The sequence below is a fragment of the Armigeres subalbatus genome, chromosome 2 (assembly GCF_024139115.2).
Source record: "Armigeres subalbatus isolate Guangzhou_Male chromosome 2, GZ_Asu_2, whole genome shotgun sequence".
Taxonomy (NCBI): Eukaryota; Metazoa; Arthropoda; class Insecta; order Diptera; family Culicidae; genus Armigeres; species Armigeres subalbatus.
This window is the reverse complement of record NC_085140.1, coordinates 125208604-125229448: the sequence shown is the minus strand read 5'-3', so window position 1 is coordinate 125229448 and position 20845 is coordinate 125208604. Positions and strand designations below refer to the sequence as shown.

The following is a 20845-nucleotide window of genomic DNA, read 5'->3' as shown; positions in this document are numbered from 1 at the left end:
AGCTCATCCATTAATCGGAGAGGCGTCACTTTCGCTGCATCCGGCATCACGCTGCAGGAACAGAGAACGTACCTCTCTGCTGTATGTACTGAAACAACCCTTGCGCTCGTCACTATCACAAACTGATAGATCGGAGTTCGCGTGAGGAGAGAACACGCGCGACTTGTTGACGTTCGTGACCATGCACTGGGTCATACTTCTCAGCATCCGTCCGTTATGCACAGGTTTTCTGTTCGGAGGGATCGGTTTCATATGGGATCGGAAGGTACGCATCACTTGCCGAAAAAAAAACTGATTCGATCGCCGGGAGGGCATAATTGAAGCTAATTATGTAGCGCATCGCATCCGATTTACCAGCGCAGACTGCTTCCTGACTAACGGACTTGATCGGGCCGACGGCGGCGATCGGTACGTAGCTGGCGTGAGAACTGTGCGTGCTAAATGTTCTGCTCTGATGAATGGGTTATTTGTGTGGTCCGATCAATGAAAATGAAAGAGTTCAACGGTCAAAGAAAAATCTTTATCGATTATTGATTATCACGATATTGTTCTTCAACGAACAAATAATTTATTTATTTGACTAAACTAGAATCGTATCAATCTCAAGTGGCAAACGGAGGTTCACCGACGTCATACTTGTAACCATTGGAAATGGCACCACTGCTGACGGGTGGAAGATATCCTGGTACCGCAGGTAATGATGATGCAGGTGATTCACAGTTGGGTCCCTTGCCTCCATTAGTACAGCAATAGGGAGGAACACCACCCGATGGACAAGTTTGTGGTCTCGGTGGTCGAGAAGTGGGTCGACTTGGGACGGCACAGTTGGGCCCTTGTCCGCCATTTGTGCAGCAATACGGGGGAGATCCTCCGGAAGGACATACTGGTTTGTACGTTGTTGGCCGTTGTGTGACCGTTGTAGTTTTCCGAGAAGTGGTTGTTGTCGTTCTTCTGGTTGTTGGCGTGGTTCTACGCGTAGTTGTGGTTGTTTGGCGAGTGGTCGTGGCTGGAGGCTTCGCGGTTGGAACGTAACATGTTGGGCCAAGACCCCCATTGGTACAACAGAATGGAGGGCTGCCTCCGAATGGACAAACACGGGTAGTTGTTGTTTTTGCTGGGGTGGTCACCGGGCGCCGTGTAGTTACCGTTGGTCGTGGAGTGGTGGTTGTTTTTCTAGTTGTAGTTGTGGGTTTTCTAGTGGTTGTTCGTGTTGTGGTCGTTGTTCTACGGGTTGTGGTTAGTGGACGGGTTGTGGTGATTGGTCGAGTGCTAACTGTTGTTGTTGAACGACGGGTAGTAGTTGTTGGACGAGGAGTGGTTGTTGTCGAACGTCGTGTTGAGGTTGTTGTTCTACTGGTGGTCGTCGTAGGCCTTCTAGTGGTAATTGGAGCTGTTGTTGTTTTTCTCGTTGTTGTGGTCGGCGGACGTGTTGTTGTGGACCTGGTGGTTGTTGTGGGTGGACGGGCTGTGATAACTGGTCTAGGAGTGGTAGTCTGTGGACGGGTTGTCGTACGCTTGGTAGTTGTTGTGGTTCGACGAGTTGTGGAAGTTGTTGGTTTGGGAGAAGTTGCAACTTCGCAATTCGGTCCTTGGCCTCCATTTGTACAACAGTAAGGCAATTCACCTCCATTAGAACAGGATGTTTGCGTAATCGAACAGTCTGAACCCACTCCACCATTAGTACAGCAATGAGGAAGTTGTCCTCCATTGGGGCATCCGGGCTGTTGAATTGGTTTCTGAGGTTGTGGAATGGAGCAATCTGGACCAACACCGCCATTCGTACAGCAATAAGGAAGCTGCCCTCCATTAGGACATCCGGATGGTTTCACAGGAACAGGAGTTTGAGAAATCGCACAATTGGGTCCAACTCCACCATTGGTGCAGCAATGAGGAAGTTGTCCTCCATTGGGGCATCCGGGCTGTTGAATTGGTTTCTGAGGTTGTGGAATGGAGCAATCTGGACCAACACCGCCATTCGTACAGCAATAAGGAAGCTGCCCTCCATTAGGACATCCGGATGGCTTCACGGGAACAGGAGTTTGAGAAATCGCACAATTGGGTCCAATTCCACCATTAGTGCAGCAATGAGGGAGCTGTCCTCCATTGGGGCAGCTGGGTTGCTGTACAGGAACTTGAATTGATGGAATCGAGCAATCGGGACCGACTCCACCATTGGTACAGCAGTAAGGCAACTGTCCTCCGAATAAACAACCAGTTTGTTGGATAGGTATCTGAGGCTGTTGAACGGGAATTTGAGGTTGTTGGGAGGGAATATGAGGTTGTTGGAAAGGAATTTGAGGTTGTTGGAAGGAAATTTGAGGTTGTTGGACGGGAATCTGAGTCTGTTGGATGGGTATCTGAGGCTGAGGGACAGAACAGCTTGGTCCAATTCCACCATTAATGCAGCAATATGGAAGTTGTCCTCCATTAGGACAACCATGTTGCTGAATCGGTATCTGTATTAGTGGGATAGAGCAACCAGGACCAACTCCACCATTGGTGCAACAATACGGAAGTTGACCTCCGTTGAGGCAAACGGGCTGCTGAATGGGAAGTTGGCAGTATGGTCCGGAGCCGCCATTTGTACAGCAGAAAGGGGGAAGCCCTCCGTAGGGACAAGGAGCTGGCACTGGATTGTAATAAGACGTACCAACATTAGCCGTCCCTTGACTTGAAGGTTGTTGGATGACTTCATGTGGTGGTGCGAATTCGATGGCTGGTTGAATGCTTATGCAATAAGGGCCTTGACCACCATTAGCACAGCAGTACGGAGGAACTCCTCCAAATGGACAAACTTGCTGGGACGGAGTTATTGGGAGGGCACAATTTGGCCCACTTCCTCCATTGGTGCAACAGTAAGGTGGGACTCCACCATTAGGACATGATGGTGGTTTTGGTGGTTTAGGAGCTGCACAGTTTGGAGGAATTCCACCATTCAAGCAGCTTTGTTGTGTCACAGGCTGTGGGATGAATGGTGGTGGAGTTGATGATGGTGGTTTATTAATTACACAGTCAGGTCCAACGCCACCGTTATTGCAGCAGTATGGAAGAACACCTCCGTTTCCGCATGTAACTGGGATAGAGATCTCACAATCTGGGCCAACTCTACCGTTCTCGCAACAGAAAGGTGGAATACCACCATTGGCGCAGCTTATCGATGGTGGTTTTGATAATCCTGGAGTCTCACATTCTGGTCCAACACCTCCATTGGTGCAACAAAAAGGCAGTGTCCCCCCGTTTGTGCAACTGATTTGTGAAGGAACGGGACTAGTTGGAAGCACACAATTAGGTCCGAAGCCTCCATTCGAACAAATAGGCTTAGCCGTTGCTACAATTGGAAATGGAGTCGTAGGTCCAGAAGATATCACAACTGGTGTAAATAGAGATGAACAAAGCGGCCATATTCCCCCATTCAAACAAATGTGCTTTCCGTTTGCAGGCGTGGTGGGTCTCGAATCTATATAGCCGTCTGGGCCTAACACACTGGTAGCACGAATCACAACCGTCACAAGCAACAGGAACCACAATAATTTCAACTGTTGAATAAACGTCCAATTAGTTTTATGATCGATACACAATTCCACATAATCATACCATGTTTTAGTTTCTAATATCACTAACAGTTCATACTTCCTACATTTAGCACCTAATTCAATAAATAATGACTTCTTAAATTTTGTTAATTTTGACACACCACTCGGTATCAAAATGACGACTGACTGCTAATTCTCACTCGTATCCCATATTTATACATACAAAACGGATAAAAGTCGCTAAAGGAACCCTGATCTTTAGGCAGTATGCTCAGATACATGGACAAAAATCTAGTCCACATAATATCAGCGAAGCACAATCAGAGAAGAAAAAGTCGCTTCTTCTGATGCAGTCAAACCTTCTATTCACGTAAGCAAACGATGAAGAACCGAAAAAGTTGTTCCCAAATAAAAGAAGTGAAATTTGCATAAGTTTCGGAATCTCACCCGTACCATTCGCGCAGTTCCGTGTACAAGGACAAAGATTCTAAATATCTCGCGATGTGAACGATAAAATGTGAAAAACAGATGCGACTTTTTATTGCCACAGCTTCGCGAATGCACTTTGCAGCAATCACGACTCCGAGCAGGATCATAAAACTATGCGAGATTCGAACAAATAGGCATCATTGATAGAACAAGCGGTATCGAGACGTTTCTAGCGGAAACTACCCAACCGAGCTAGACACAACAATGGTTCCATTGATACCACTAACCTGAAGAGCTTGCCTAAAAGGATCTTCAAGGACGTCCAGTTCGATCGGAGTCACTTCTTCGCATGAATAAAGATGAGGCTTTAGAAAGTAGGAAAACAAAGGAGATGGCAGCAGGTTCTATCTGAAAGCCGACTCGTGGCAAATGACAAATAAGTCCGATTGGAGAGCGAGTGAGACTTTGATATTTGCATTAGGCAGTAGCTATTTTTTCTGATTTATTCGATATTTAATGTCTTTGCTATTTTTGAACACGAACAAACTCTACTTTTGACTCATAAACAGATTTAAAATACGAAGCAAGTTCTACTAGTTTTGGCACATCACACAAATGTATATGTACAGTGAAACTACTGTTTCTTGAATCGTCAACTATCAATACCTAGACCAACCAAGATGCAAGAGACTCTCCGGCAATCCCAGGGTCGGCTAACTACTGGGTAATCAAGGGTTTTGTGTGCGTGTTGTTCTGTGTAATAAATTTGTGTTAATTTGTTAAGTGTGACCTATTTTAAACGTTGGTACCGGTACATACCGCTGCTGCTGTTGGTTGTTGGGGCCGGAATAGCCGGCACAGCGACTCCTGGCCAGCTGTGCGGCCAGAAATCTCGCCGGAATAGCGAGGCGAGCGGCTATGCGGACGATCGTCGTCCGACGGGACCAGCGGGCGTTGCTGGACGATGGTGGGCAGGCGTCTTCCCTCGTAGGCGCGATCGGCCGGCCGTGGCTTAGCCACCTTGGACGGCCGAGAAGGGAATTCCTCCTTTACGGTTAGGGCCTACGGCCCGAGGAATCGACCGGTGAAAGACGTCACAATCCTTGACGGATTAGGCGCGGAAGTCAAATGACTTCGCGGGCCGAACCGTGTGCTGGACGGAAAAGCAGTCCGAAAACGTCTTAGAAAAAGAGACGTAGGAAAAGAGAGGTCCTAATGGACACAAGAATTAACTTCAAGTTCCACAGTACAGGGTTCAGAATTACCTGAACACTTTTTCCCCGGAGTTCACACTAGCTCCTGCTAGAAAAAGGGGGGGGAGGGTTCACTTGAAATTCTGCACTTCACTTCCACTTCACAGCACACGGACGCCTGATATACTAAGAGGCCAAAATTGGGCAATGGCTACTCTAATATATCAATTTCTTCCCATATTTTCCCGCTAATTTTACAATTCGCTTTCATCCAACATGGCATTCTTCCAAGATGATGTCATGTTGGATATTTTATAGCACCCTCATGTTATTACAGCGGTACCAAACCCTAACGCTTCTGTGGTAGCTCTGTTGTTTTTACACGAAAAACGTGAAGGTTCCGATACAAACAACAATAAACCTAAACAAAAATCTACAATTTGTAACCAAACGGTTACAACAGTCACTCTCAAAATTGAGCGTACAGCATGGATTTGATGGATATATTCAAAAATTCTAATGGAAATTTAATTGTTGGCTCGGTTGTTTTTAATGCATTTCAATATTCATCCCTTCCTTCAATGTATGCGTACATAAAATGGTTAAAAAAATTTCTCTAAAGTTCATTTATTTGTAAATAATCTCAAAATACGCCTATTAGATGTGACAAAATTGAGCGTACGGCGAATTTTTTTCTATAAAATTTCTTTTTATAAACACGATTAATGTATTTTAATATTGTTTTTTCATGATTATATTTATTAAAATAAACATCCGCTACTTAAACATTCAATGTTTTGAAATTAAACCATGTTTTAATCAAAATGGCGAACAAGTAAGATGTATAAACAATGCTATTTAACAATTCAATGCTGCTGGGCAAAATAGATGTATCAAGATATGGATTTCTCCGTCATCGTGTCTTATATATGATAGATTATCGAGATCGACCGAGACATACGATAAATTTGGGAAAACTTAGTCGGTAAATGATAAAAACAGATGTAAACATACAGAGAAAACGACAAATGTTGGGAACGGCATAATTCAAATTAAGTATAACTTTATTTTAAAGTCGATGTATAGGTAGCTTATAAGCTCAGGAGACTCATTAATAATAATATTAATAAAAGAGCAGCACACGGATACATTATAAGATGTCATCTTATATTTGAAGACTTAGTCACCGTAGGAACAAATTTGGTTGAATCATTTAAATTCACCAAGATATCCTTAAATAAGCTGCCGAACTCTTAAAAAAGTTTATTTTTACTCGCCGCAGGGAAATCAAATCAGGGAAATCAATTGTATCCCTTATGGTAACAGATCGTGGAGTTTAATCCAAATTTAATTATGAAATTACGATTTTAAGCTATCTTTTCAACATTCAATCAGAAGTGCTCTATAGGGTTGAAAAGCTGTTTTTATGTACGATACCTTAACATGCACCTTGTACTTTTAGGATTTGATTCTGAATGATTGGATTCAATAAAATTACTCTTAATGATAGACCTGAGACAATAATCGAGCTTTAAAACAAATTTAAGTTGAAGACATACTAAATTTGAATTATGTCATTCCTAACAGTTGTCGTTTTCTCTGTATGTTTACATCTGTTTTCATCATTTACCGACTGAATTTTCCCAAATTAATCGTATGTCTCGCTCGACTTCGATTATCTATCATATATAAGATACGATGCCGGTGAAACATACAAATTAAAGCATCTATTTTGCCCAGCAGCATTGAATTGTTAAATAGCAATGTTCTTACCTCTCACTTGTTTGCCATTTTGACCAAAACATGGTTTAATTTCAAAACATTGAATGTTTAAGTAGCGGATGTTTATTATAATAAATATAATCATAAAAAAACAATATTAAAATACATTAATCGTGTTTAAAACAAGAAATTTTATACGCTGTACGCTCAATTTTGTCATATCTAATAGGCGTATTTTGAGATTATTTTCAAATAAATGAACTTTAGAGAAAAAATTTCAACCACTTTATGTACGCATACATTAAAGAAAGGGATGAATATTGAAATGCATTAAAAACAACCGAGCCAACCATTTAAATTCTTTTGAAATTTTCGAATGTAGTCAACTAATCCATACTGTACGCGATGGATTATCGTCCCCATGCATCATTGAAGCCAGTAAGCCTCGTGGACGAGCAACTCGTGCTGAGAAAATTATCTTTAGCAACCGTATAAGACGAGTTTAGTACTTTCCATTTAATTCCACTACGTTTTGTTATCTTTGCAGATACGTTTTTCGACCTCAACTGTGAGGTCGTCTTCTGTGTCTCGTACTCGAAATAGAGGTCGAAATACGTATCTGCAAAGATAACAAAACGCAGTGGAATTAAATGGAGAGTACTAAACTCGTCTTAGACGGTTGAATACATTCCACTAAAAAGAGCTTAAAATATTTTATCTTTAGCAATTTACTGCATACAAGATTGTTTATATACCTATTCGGTTTTTATTTTACTTTCGTTCTTTTAATATAGTAGACATCTATAAGAAATGCTCCACTCCATTTTTTGCTAAATTGAAAATGGCTAAAGCCAATAAACATTGACATATAAGCTATTATATGGAAGATCTTAGTCCAAATATATTTAATTTAACATTTTACTATTTATCCAAACATACTGTGTAATGCGAATCAGTATAATGAGGAACTCTTCCACACAGCGATGCCAGATTTAAGACATGTCATTTGAAGACATTTTAATCATGGCTAATCATGGCTCATCGTTAAGAAAATTATTTTGAGCTTTTTAATGGAATGTCTTCACTTGTCAAACTCGTACAAACTCGTCTTATGACAAGGGCATGGCTTATCGGTAAATATAAAATTCAATCTTACTAATAAATTCTGCAACTTCCATTTGCAAATTGATTTTTTCTTTTTATATATATACAGGTCGGACTCGATTATCCGGAGGCTTGAATAACCGGAGGCTCGATTATCCGGAGAAAATGGCTCGATTATCCGGAGTAATATTTTTACCCATCTTACAAAAATAGAAATATGTATTATCAGTGTGTATCCGTAACGTATCCAATATGTGCAAGACACCTAGTAATGATAGTGACTCTCGCTTTTCTCGCAATTGCTCCGACAGCTAATTTGTTCGGAAATGGCGTTTGGCTGAACGGGTCAACGTTTTTCGCCGTATAATCCGATCAGCCAAATAATATTTTCGGCCAAATTGCCCTTCCTGTTAAACTACCCTTTCGGTCAAATGTCTAAATGACTAGTTTGGTCGTACCGCTAAACCATTTTCCACATAATAACCGTATGGAATTCGGCTAGATAGCTTTCGGCTAAACGTATTATTCGGCCATGTGGTATTCGGTCAAATGACTTTCAACCAAACGACCATTCGTCTTTTGAAAATTTTCTCGTAGAATTCCCGAACAATTACTAATAGACAACATAAAGAATTTCACGTAGAAATCCAAAGAAATTCCGTAAAAAATCCAGTTGAAATTTCGTTGGAAACAGTTTTTTGTGAAACTTTAAAAAAATCACAAGGAAATTCTGTTAAATTCGAAGCATGCATGCCCGGTGGCATAGGCAAACTCCTAAACAATTTCCCCATGAAAATTTCAAAGAATTTCCCGTGAAAACTTTAGAGCAATTCCTGTTGAAAATTCGAAAAACTTGGAAGAATCTCTTAGGACAGCTCATTAGATTTTTCCAGGGAAATTAAAAGGATTCTTCCGTTAATGTCTCAAAATATCCTGAAAAGCAAAGCTTTACGTTACGAACGTAATAAAATTCGCCAAACCATCGCCGACAAAAATTATGACAAACGTTGCCGCCAACGATTTTCGGATCGGCGCTGACCTCTAACGGTAGTCAGAATCCACGAACGGACCAACGATATATTTTATTAGATGTTATATAACCATAATAAAGATTATTTGAGCAAAAGTTAAATTTTCAGGAGGAGGATTCGATTATCCGGAGTGAAATTTTTTATCAACACTCCGGATAATCGAGTCCGGCCTTCTTCTTCTTCTTATTGGCATTACATCCCCACACTGGGACAGAGCCGCCTCGCAGCTTATGTCGAATTCGTTTTTAAACCTGGGTCAGTGCCAACCCGAACCCTGAATTAGGAATGGGCGATACCGATACGATATATCGGGAATCGATATTTTCGCTCCGATTAATCGATATTTCGTATCGATTTTTTTAAGTTCGATATTTGACTGTATCGATTTTTTCTAGCGAATATCGGATTTCGATTTTTTGAATTCCAAAAATATAGCACATTAGGCACAATCTGTTAAAAACTGCGAAACAGCGAAACTTTGATGTGCGATTCGATGACCTGAAATAAAAAATCTAAACTAACCCTGTTTTTTTTTTTTTTTTTTTCTCGTGCTTTTAATTTTTCGGGCGTATCGATATATCGGAATATCGATGTTTCAACGCCGATATTTTTCGGCATCGATTTTTCGACAATAAAAACATCGATTCGGCAGTATCGATATTTTTCCGAAAAACGCCCATTCCTACCCTGAATAAAAAAACATTTTCAGGTCCATCTGTCAGTGGATATGTTGGTGTGCGTAGCATCGTGTTTGTTTTGATTCGAAACATATGATCCAGGGCATCCAGTGCACTGGCAGTGATCTGATCATGATAAATAAATATGTTAAGTGCGTGAACTGATTTTTGCGGATAGTGGAATTTACTTTTGGGTGTACATAAATAGGGAAACTGCTCCTGGAATTCATCTCATTTTGGAATTTGGATTGTTTATTATTTTTGTGATTTTTCTCAGCAGTGAGCACGCATGTTGACAAAAAGAGGCGACGAAATTGGTGCTGCATTTCTTCGTTTTCCGATGAGATGAATATATGTTCAGTGAGATGGAGATCGGAACAGTTCCCCTATTTAATTATATTCAATAATCCCGTGCACATTTTTATACCAAGCATTCCGTATGGAATTCATGTAAAAGGACTTTCTATTCTACAAAAATTCCTCTATTTCTGCAAAAGTTATTTTTCGGAGAACACTCAGAAGCATGTAATAAAAATTCTCAAGGATTCGCTAATCTTTTTCCTCGCTACCTCTCCTGATAAAAGTAGCCTCACACCTTGAGAAAATTTTCCGCCGGATTTTGGGCCCGTGCATTTTCAATTTTCAAGAATCTCCCGGAGGAATTGCTCAAGGTACTTCCGGGGGAATTTTTGTACGAAACTTGCGGAGCAATTCCTGAAGGAAACTTCGAGTAAGTTCCTGTATTCCAGAAGGATTTCCTGAAGGAATTATATTGTAGGAATTTCCAAATTAATTCCTGGAGCAACTTCCAAAGAAAATCCTGGAACAGTATTCAAAGATATTCCTAGAAGAATTTCCAAAGGAATTCATCTCGAAAGGATCCCTTGGAAAAAATATGGAGGAATGCCTGAAAGATATCGCCACATTCAAGAAAGAATTACTGAAAGAATTTCTGAAGTAATTTCTGGCAGAATTCCCGAAACGCACGAAAGAAGATTTTGGAAGAATTTCAAAAGAAATTCTGCATAAGAAATAATTTTGTTCGATGTTCCTCAAATATATTTGTCTGACAATTCTTAGTGGATTTTGTGAACGGGTTTCAAGGGGAGTTCCCAAACTACATAATTCCATCCACCGACCTAATTTAGGACACCATCTGTGAGGAAAACCTGAATAAACTCATGAATACATAACTTCCCTTAAACATTATTTTTAAAGCTGAATCTAGGCAACAGTACCGGATTAATTTCATTTAAAACTACAATAACAAATATCACGAAATTCCCGGAAAAAAAGATTTTCAACGCGCATTTTATTTTAATAAACAGACAGTTTCGTTTCTCCCTTCTGCTTGTTTATTCCGCCCAGTCCCACCCACCCACGTGGTTTTGACAGTTGAAATACAGTTGTATTGGTGAACCCAGTGTGAAACCGTGAAACAACACAGTGCGAACCCGACAGCTTTGGGGTTGGAACTAGTGCGAACCTAGTTCCAACCTGAGCGAATAAAAAAACACTTTGACAGCACTTAGGTTGGAACTGGTTCCAACTTTTATGCTCAGGGAAGTCGAGACAACTTTCAATCCGAAAATAGCCTAGATCGGCACCGGAAATCGAACCCAGCCACCCTCAGCATGGTCTTGCTTTGTAGTTAAGCGTCTTACCGCACGGCCAAGGAGAGCCCGTCCAGCCTGTATTACAAATATTATAATGGTCTTTCTCAAACATAAAAAATACATATACACTAGCCGGTTGATAACTGAACTGCATTTTAGACCTCAAACGCACTGAGGATTTATTTCGGAAATTTCTTCAGCAATACGTCAAGAAGTTCCCCCAAAATTCATCCAGAAGTTCCTGCAAAAAATCTTCCGGAAGATTCTTTAGAAATTTCTTCAGTAATTCCTAAGGAATTCACCAGGAAAATCATTCTGAAGTTTCTACTCTTCTTAAGTTCCTCAAGGAATCCTGAAAATCCTCCAGTATGGAGTCTAATTTTATCAGCTAGAGGCATAAATTACTGTTTTTTTTTTCAGTTTGCACTATCCTCAGAATTCTCCCGAGGTATTGGATGATATTGAGTTAATGAGGTTTTAGGCATATTCTATGGACAAATGTCGAGTTGTTTCTAGGTCTAAGTCAGCCAATGTCGAGTAAAGTAATGGTATCGTAGATCTAGGCTTGACATGTGTACCATATTATTTTAAAATAAATCCTAGAGGAAATTCCTGGAGGAGCTCCCAACATAATTTCTGTCGAATTTTGTAGAGAAATTCCTGTAGGAAATTCTAAAAGAGTTCCAAAAAGAATCTCCGAATTAATTCTTTGAAAAAATCTGATTTAATTCATGAAGGGATTAAAAAAACTGAATAAAGTAATTTCTGGAAGAATATTTTAAAGAATGTCAAATGGAACTTTTGAAGGAATTCCTAAAAGAATTTCCGAAGTAGTTTCCTGAATATATTTTTAAGCGATTCCTAAAGGTATTTAGGAACGAACTCCAAATAGAATTTACGAAGAAATTCCTAGATTTTGGAAAATGTACCAGTAATATATTCTCAAATTGCTCCAAAAATTCCTTTGAAGATTTACTCCAGGAAGTTCATCGGCGATTCCCGGAAAGATTTCTTCAAACCATCATCCAGAAATGAATCCAATTATTCCTTCGAAAATTCTTCTAGGAATTGCTTTGGAATTTCCCTTAGACATAAGGTCAATACTTTCACATCGATTTTTGTCTTTAATTTCTTTCAAGAAAATCCTAAGACCTCTGGAAATTCCTTCGGAAACTCCTTGAGCAATACTTTTAGAAATTATCTCAGGAATTTTTCAAAAAATTCTAGAATAAAATTCAAAGAAACTCATGGGGAATTTAAAAACGGATTTTAAAGTGTTGGTTATGTTAACACTAGAAGGTCATATCAAAATTATATCAACATATGTTATTATGTTATATTAAATTTTTATAACAAAATTTGTTAGAAACATGGTACAGGATGTTGTTAAAATATCTAAATTTCTATCAAAAATTACACTACTTGAAACAAAAAAAAACTATCAAATTTTGTTACAATATTATCATAAAAATAACATATTTTGTTAGAAATTTATAGGAGAATCAGATACAAAATATGTTGTCTACTGGGCAGTTGGAATTTTTTACAGGTCGTGAAGGTCTCCAGAGTATGACCTTTTTCAAATTGTATCAGCGTTGTGATATCTATCGCTAGGAGACTTTGTAACATCTATTTTAATTGCCTACTATTGGGCAATTAGGTATTAAGCATTTTTTAAATCATATTATGATAAAATTCTATTACAACATTCGAAAGATAATGGATACTAACAACACAATTGTATTAAAATAAGTTATAAATATCACAATATGTTAAAATTGTGTTTAGTTTTAGTTATGCTCTTCTAGTCGGGTTATGTGATGAGTGTTTCCGAGAAAATCTTGAAAATGTAGTCTAATGCGTTAATTGGTTCACAGATAGAAAAATCCACTGAAATTTACGCTAAAAATCATGCACATAAATGGAACGTCATTATTAGCGTAATTCCAGAACGGATATAGCCTAAATGTATACAATATTTGCCGTGAATCGTCTATATTGCATGCAAGTTGTAAGCAATCTTGTTAGGAAGAGGGCCATTTCTGCGAAGAATAGTGTAACTTTCCGCATGGCAAGTTTTACGCGCTGTTTACTTTTCATTATTTTTTTCTGTGTTGTGAATGGCAGGTAAAACTCGTTTTTATGTGTAGGTTTTGCTAGTATCTTAGCAACTGCAGTATAGCAGGACATGATTATCCTCCACCACCCTATAAGACCGCATCCAACCACTCACCATAGTCCTCCAATCCAACACCAGAGGGCCAGAAGTACCTTCGTTAAGTAGCCATTAAGGGGTGGCGTAATTGACCTGACCTGAAAAAGGAGGTCATTACCCTGGGATGCGGTCACTATTCCAAAGTATTTTGAAGCGAACGGATGTTACAAAGCTACAAAGTTACCAAAGTTGGAAGGATCCCCAAGCCACCCCGGCGATACCACCGGTAGGCCCTCAGCGAACAGAGTTGCTCGCTGCCGAGTCGTCGGCCACAGAAGGAAGGAAGGGAGAAGAGGAAGAAAGGAGTGGTGCAGTGCTGTGAGGAAAACCAGGACTCTAAAAACAGGCTAACTAGAGGGATTTATTTGAAAAATCCTCCGGAAACAACTTCGGAAACAAATCTAAAAATCCATTTTAAATGCCTCCTCAATACACTCCTCCCACAATTATGGATCACCCACAATTATGGATCACTTTTGTGTTTGACATTAAATTTCTAGCTTGATATCAATAATGTAACTCCGCATATATTTTTGTTACATAAAAACACTTATTTTCTAACATTTATTGCGTTTATCATGCTTTTCAACCCAAAAACAATGGTAGTTATGCGGATTTGAAAACTTGCTGTTGAGCATCTGTCAAAATATCAACATTTTTTGTGGCTTCACAAGAAGTGGTTGCTTCATTCATAAGCTTTAAAATCGTTAAATTTTTCATATCAAAGTGAAAAAATGGTTCGTACACCAAAATTAAGGTATGTTTTTCACAAATCACACAGAGTTTACATCATTTTCGTTTTATTCTGTTAAAAATTAAAGAATATTAAAGTGATCCATAATTGTGACCGGAAACGAGTAGATTCCCACAATTATGGATCACTTTCCATTGAAGTATTTTCCTGAATCTAGTGATTCTCACACACTGCCGAGTCGTTCTTGGGAATTCGTCGGTCTGCTAAAACCACCGAGATCTGATATAAACAAATCTATGGAAATCCGTCGAAATTGAAATTCAATAAGATTCAGTTAAAACCATCTATCATTATTTCTCTGGCCTTAGCATCTCATCATAGCGTATCTTCTTTAACTTGCAAGAAATATAAAAAACGGATGCAATACAATTCCGAAGCTTTATAAAAAGCAGCATTCGATTCTCGTAAAAACGGAAATAATCCGTAAGGCGTCAAACCTTCGCCAGGTTCCTTTCACAACACTGCAACGTCATCTTAAGTCACCCCCTAAGAATATCAACCCTGGGCCCTCAACAGTCTTGCGAGCAAATGAAGAAGTTCGCTTGGTGAAAGGGAATTTTCTTTCGGCAATCACCTGTGAAAAAAATATTTGCTACAAGACTATGTCCGTTCTGAGTTCGGAAAATAACTTTTATCGATGGCTGATATCAAGACACGCTGGAATAGAGTGTTATCCATGTTCAAACGGTTCTATGAGTTGAAGATGCCCGGTAAAAAAAACTATGATTAATTCGGAGCTTCAATCCAAATTCAACCACACAGTGAGGATGATTTTTTGACGGTAGGTGAAATAATTCAAGCCATCTAACCTATTCAAGCTGCTGTGGAACTACTCCATCCTTCCACACCCCTTCAAACGTGAATTAATGTATGAATGATCCACCATCATTCATCTTTTACTTTGTGTATTTTTTGCTTATAAAACAAGCTGTTTTTATGAACGAAGACATTTCTCACTCTAATTTAGGGATTGACCATAAATATATGGAGGCCATATGGAGATGAAAATGAGAATACACCCAGGTTTTTTTTACACGGTTTGGTTTTGGTCGTTTAAGACCTTCATCGTCAATGAAGCTATGGGTTAATCCCATGAAAAAATTCACAAAAAATCAAAGAAAATTCAGGGGGTATTTGAAAAACTGTAAAAATTCAGGTTAACCGAGAAATTAATGAATTCCAACCGCGTAAAAAAACACCTGGGTGTATCAGTATACTGAACCATAATATGTACCAAATTGATCCATAATTGTGACCGCTTCCAAAAGTGATCCATAATATGATTTTTGACCACGGTTCAAATATTTAGCTTTTGGCTATATTTTAATGAAATTTTATGCATGAAACACTGTGCCAATCAAAAATTGATTCATAAACGATTCCAGAACCGTTTTTACACTCAAAGTTCCAACCTCCTACATTTTTTTAGTGAACTATGAAAATTGGTTTCAACACTAATTGATCCATAATAGTGGGGGGAGGGTATTTCTTCGAAAAGAATAAATTTTAAGAATTACTTCAGAATCTACCTCAGGAGTTCCTTCGGAATTCAAAACTTCTTCCTGGAATTCTTTGGGAAATTCTTCGAATCATTCATTTAGAAATATATTCACGAATTCCTTTTAAACATTATCCGGAAATACCTTCCGAAACTCCTTTACAAATATCTACGGAAAATATTTTGGTAATTCTTTCGGATATTCCTTCAAAAATTTCTTTGGGGATTCGTTCCGGAATTCCTCAACAAATTCCTTCGGAAAATTATTAGGTTTTTGAAAATTCGCTTAGGACTTTCTTCGGAAGTTGCTTTAGATTTTTTTAGGAATTCATTTAAGAGTTCCTTCAAGAGTTCCACCGGAAATTCCTTTGGTGATTCTTTCGCAAATACCTTAAGAAATTTCTTAAGAAATTCTTTCAGAAATTTCTGTCAGCGTTGAAATAATTTCTAAATTAAATAAGGCGTTAATAAATCTAGTTTTGAAGCACGTAATCTGAATAGACTATTTGTATCATTATTACCATCCTCACATTTTGAAAAACCAAGTATGTTTAAACGAAAAGAGACAAGAATAGAACATTTTCAGCCAAACGACCCTCGTTTAATCGCATCAGCGTGCCATGTAAAAGATATTTTTAAACAAACTACCTACATCTTATTCTAATTTTCTTTTGGGCCTTCGGATAGAAAAGTGGAAAATTTGAGTTAATTTATTTGGCGATAATTCGAGCTACGGACTAACTAGCTCAATACCCTGTGCTCGGTTACGCATCAGCAGCTATTATTAGATAAAATGTATTAAACCAGAATCTAACCGGACTCTAGTAACACAATTCGGAGCGATTTAGTTTCAGCAACTCCAATGTTACTGGATTTGGTCGCACATGAGTCACAGTAACTGGTATGTGACATGTGCACTACTCGGTCGAGACTACCCAGGTAACCAGTAAGCATTATATAAATCATTTAAGTGGCATTATATGCGCCTTTACTGCAAAACATTAAATGCCAATAAGCCCTATAGTCGCCTTTAATGCAGGTTTTAGGCCAATATATGGCTGCTTAAATGCTCAATCCTACTTTATCGATAAAGTAGAAATTTTGCTGAGTAGCATTTATTCAGCATCCGAAATGCTGAATAAATGCTTAATTTTAAAAACAAGAAAAAAGGTTTTTTAATGGCATTTTTTTCTAATTCTTTTTTTACATAGTTTTTTTTTCATATTATATCGTATTTTTCATATTTGAAATGGAAACATAATTTTATACTTTCTTCGAAGGGGATTCGAACTCGCGCTCTTGCCACCCGACGCTGTAGTTGTCATCGCCCTTACCAGCTGGCCCATAAGAGAGAGATGGTAGTGGGAATAATTTTGCCCAACATAAACACTACGCCCCTTCAGGAACATTGAAACTTAGTCTAACTCATCTTAGAATGCAACCATCACAAACGTCATACCCAGTTGCAATAAAACAGCTACAGTAGTGCTGCTTTAATGCATCCATCAATAATAGTGCAATGGAATAAAAAAATGTAGCTAAACTATGTAATTAGTGATAGGGTTAGGTTAACGACAAGTACTCATGTCAATGGTCGGAATGGAAAAAAACATTCTGCACGTACCGATTTCTATTCTCAAATGTAAGTTCATTGGACAAATAGTCCCCGCTATATGGTTCCATATTGGAAAACGTTGAACACTACATGCCTTAAAGTGGCACTAATGTAGCTGGTCCATTGCACTTAACGGAAGAAAACATTGTTGTACATTCAAAATGCTATTATAAGGCTATGCCTCTCATGATTGCTTTGAGAATGCCTATTTAGAACAACCCGGTTTTCGAAATGCTTATTTACAGCATGAAGCATATGCAATGCCAGTATAATGCTACTATAGTGCTTACTTTAATGCTTATTGGTTACCTAGGTAGATACTTTTAATTATCCTGGTCAGTGGCGTAGCCACGGGGGTGGTTTTGGACATAACCCCCCCCCCCAGAGACAAAATTTTTAGAACAATTTTTTTTTACCAAAAAAAAAAGTTCAAAACCCCCCCGACCAATTTTCTGGCTACGCCACTAACCCTGGTTAAAGCAGAACTCGTAGCCCTCAAACTCTTGCCAATATTTGTTTCTATAGAAAGTTGAATAAGATTCGCAATTACGTCTTACGTCTAATGAGATCTACTAGCGGTTCCGTCAACCGTGTTACCGGCGGGTAACATTTAATTAGATATATATCCGACACTAATCCCGTGTCGAAACGTCGGACGAATAAAAACTCGTTTTAATCATATGAGACTGCGTAGCCGTTAATTAATGATCTATGATTAAACCCCACAGTCGTTTCCCAAAAAATTGGTAAAAATTAGATATATATTAAATCCATTCAAGCGTTAAGACATATTGCTAAAGTTTAAACGGCAATTTCAAATTTACACGGCGATTTCAAATTAGACGCCCCTGGAAACTACTCCATCCAACCGACATCACCCGTCTGGATCATCAAACAATTCGATTGTGGTTCCACCTGGTGGTAACCCTACCACCCGGCATCCCACCCATCACGCGGTTAAACGGCAGCCTATAGGCTTTGTCGTGACACCTGGCCGCCCGACGGGGGATTTGTAGGCCGCATCATCGCCCGGCCCCACACCTAACGGCCACTAGTGCGCTGCGTTATCGCCTGACCCCTCTTCGGCCGCACGATTGTTTTACCATCGGTCGGTCTATTGTTTCAAGTCTACCGCGAGCCACGTTGTCGCCTCGCAGTCCGTTAGCGGCATCACTATCCGGATAAGCGTCTACTACATCGTCGTCCGGCCACCTGACGACATCTTGATCGCCAGCCGCATCACCGCCAAGCCACTTATCGGCTGCCGCATCGTCCGACCGCCCGTCGGCCACCTAGCCACACGCTCGTTGGCTTCATCTTCATCTCCATCGACCGCACCATGCACCGCTTCATCGATCGATCTCCCGCCGATTTGCCCTTCCCCTCGGCAATCCGTTGGCTACTTCGATACCTAGCCACCGCTTTGGCTGACTCATCGTGCGACCAGCCGCCAGCCATCGATAATTGGGAAGCCAACTAATCACCCGTAAGTGTATGTTTGCATGAATACGCGCCTCTCAATTAAAATTAAATTATTCGGCTGTCTTCACGCTCCCGAAAGCCTCCCCACACCTGACACCCTGAGACCTGGAACAGAAGAGGCCTTTTGAGTCCACCCCAAACGGCTGCCGTGGCTAGACCAGCAGCTAGGGGTTTAGGCCAGTTCTCTTCTGGAACTGAGCGATTCCGGGGCCACAAAATTAGAGTCTTACAACCTAACTACCGATCTTTTTGAAAATGTGCGGTGGCTGGTTATACCTAATGGGCGAGAACACGAAATTAATAGGTTCGACAAAGAACATTGTACGCAATAACCGAGAAAGAAATTGTCACATGCTTCAACGTTTTCCGCATATCCAGAGAAATTAAATTAAACAAGAGTTACGAATAAAAATAGCTTTGGAGCCCATAGTCCGATCCGGCCAAATTTCATATTTAAATCTGGTCGAAAATCAGACGTACGTAATTATCGTGGCATAGCCCTTATCTCTTGCATTCCAAAACTTTTCGAGGCAATTGTCAACGAGAAGCTATTTTTGCAAATCAAAAACAGAGTAACTGACACACAACACGGCTTTTTTAAAGGTCGCTCGACCTCAACAAATCTGCTTCAATTCGTAGATTTTTCATTGAATGCAATGGATAACGGCAACCATGTAGAAGCTCTATATACGGACTTTAGCAAGGCATTCGATCGCATTGATATACCGATGCTGCTTTAAAAACAACAACAAAAATTGGAAGTAAACCAGGTCTCCTGAAATGACTTGAATCATACCTAACTTCAATGGACACAAATCAAAACCAATTCAAGTCACTTCGGGAGTACCTCAAGGCTCTCATTTGGGCCCTCTTCTTTTTATCTTGTACGTAAACGACATTTCCTTCATTCTGAAAAACATTAAAGTGTTAATTTATGCCGATGATATGAAGCTCTTTATGGAAGTAAGAAATGAAGTCGACATCAATGTATTCCGCAATGAAATAGACAAATTCTACATATGGTGCAAGAAAAGCCTATTAGAACTGAATGTAAAGAAATGCAACTTAATATCATTTAGCAGAAATAGAGCTACACCAAACATTTCAATTTCGTTAGGAAATCAATATGTAGAAATATGTGAAAGAGTAAGGACTTAGGAGTAATCTTAGACTCTAAACTTTCTTTCGTAGACCACTACAACACAATCATTCACAGGGCTAATAACATGCTAGGGTTCATAAAGCGTTTCTGCTATAACTTTCATGACCCATATACAATTAAAACACTTTATGTAGCTTATGTTAGATCAATAATGGAATATTGCAGTATTGTATGGTCTCCTTTCTCAATCACGCACGAAGAGAGATTAGAATCTGTACAAAAGCAATTTTTACTATTTGCTCTTCGTAAATTAGGCTGGACATCATTTCCACTCCCATCATACAAAGCACGCTGCATGCTTATTGACATACAGACTTTGAAAGAGCGGCGTGAAATAGCAATGGTTTCCTTCGTTAATGATATCGTTTCGCAACGTGTTGATTCACCTGAAATCTTATCAAAATTAAACTTTTATATTCCTTCAAGGCAACTTCGTAATCGTACCTTATTTATAACAAACTATCATCGAACAAATTATGCCAAATTTGGACCTTTGAATCGAATAATGAACATTTACAATCAACACTGCGAAGCTATCGACTTTACAATGTCTCGGCAGAATCTTAAAACATGTTTTAATAGAATTCGAAATCGCAACACATAAGACAAAATATATAACATTTTTTATCTGTACTATTTAATCTCTAGTTAATTTTTTATTATAAATATATGGTAAATACTTCACAATTTATGTATATTAGCATTAGGAAATGAAAAAAAATATGTATATTTATATGTACTAGTCTACGACGGTTGACGAAAATTAATAAATAATAATTCAATAGGAAACAATTGAACAGGTTACGAATGCAGC

The 20845-nt window shown here is 39.1% G+C and overlaps 1 protein-coding gene across 1 annotated transcript; it reads right to left on the bottom strand.

Moving 5' to 3' along the window:
• Positions 1–602: 602 nt before the first annotated feature.
• On the bottom strand, positions 603–18845 carry LOC134209229 (mucin-2-like). The gene is made up of 5 exons (XM_062685219.1): positions 18666–18845; positions 4782–5024; positions 2522–3536; positions 1742–1999; positions 603–1642 (listed from the first exon to the last, which is right to left on the bottom strand). Exons 1-5 carry the CDS (start codon positions 18843–18845, stop codon positions 603–605), a joined length of 2736 nt encoding a protein of 911 aa, XP_062541203.1.
• Positions 18846–20845: the final 2000 nt, after the last annotated feature.

Coding starts and splice junctions, on each gene's coding strand:
- LOC134209229 (XM_062685219.1), bottom strand. CDS start 18,845: ATGGCTGGCGGCTGGTCGCACGATGAGTCAGCCAAAGCGGTGGCTAGG. Junction 5,025..18,665: donor GGCTAGGTGGCCGACGGGCG/GTCGGACGATGC, acceptor CTCGGGCCGTAG/GCCCTAACCGTAAAGGAGGA. Junction 2,000..2,521: donor GCCCGTTTGCCTCAACGGAG/GTCAACTTCCGT, acceptor GTCCTAATGGAG/GGCAGCTTCCTTATTGCTGT.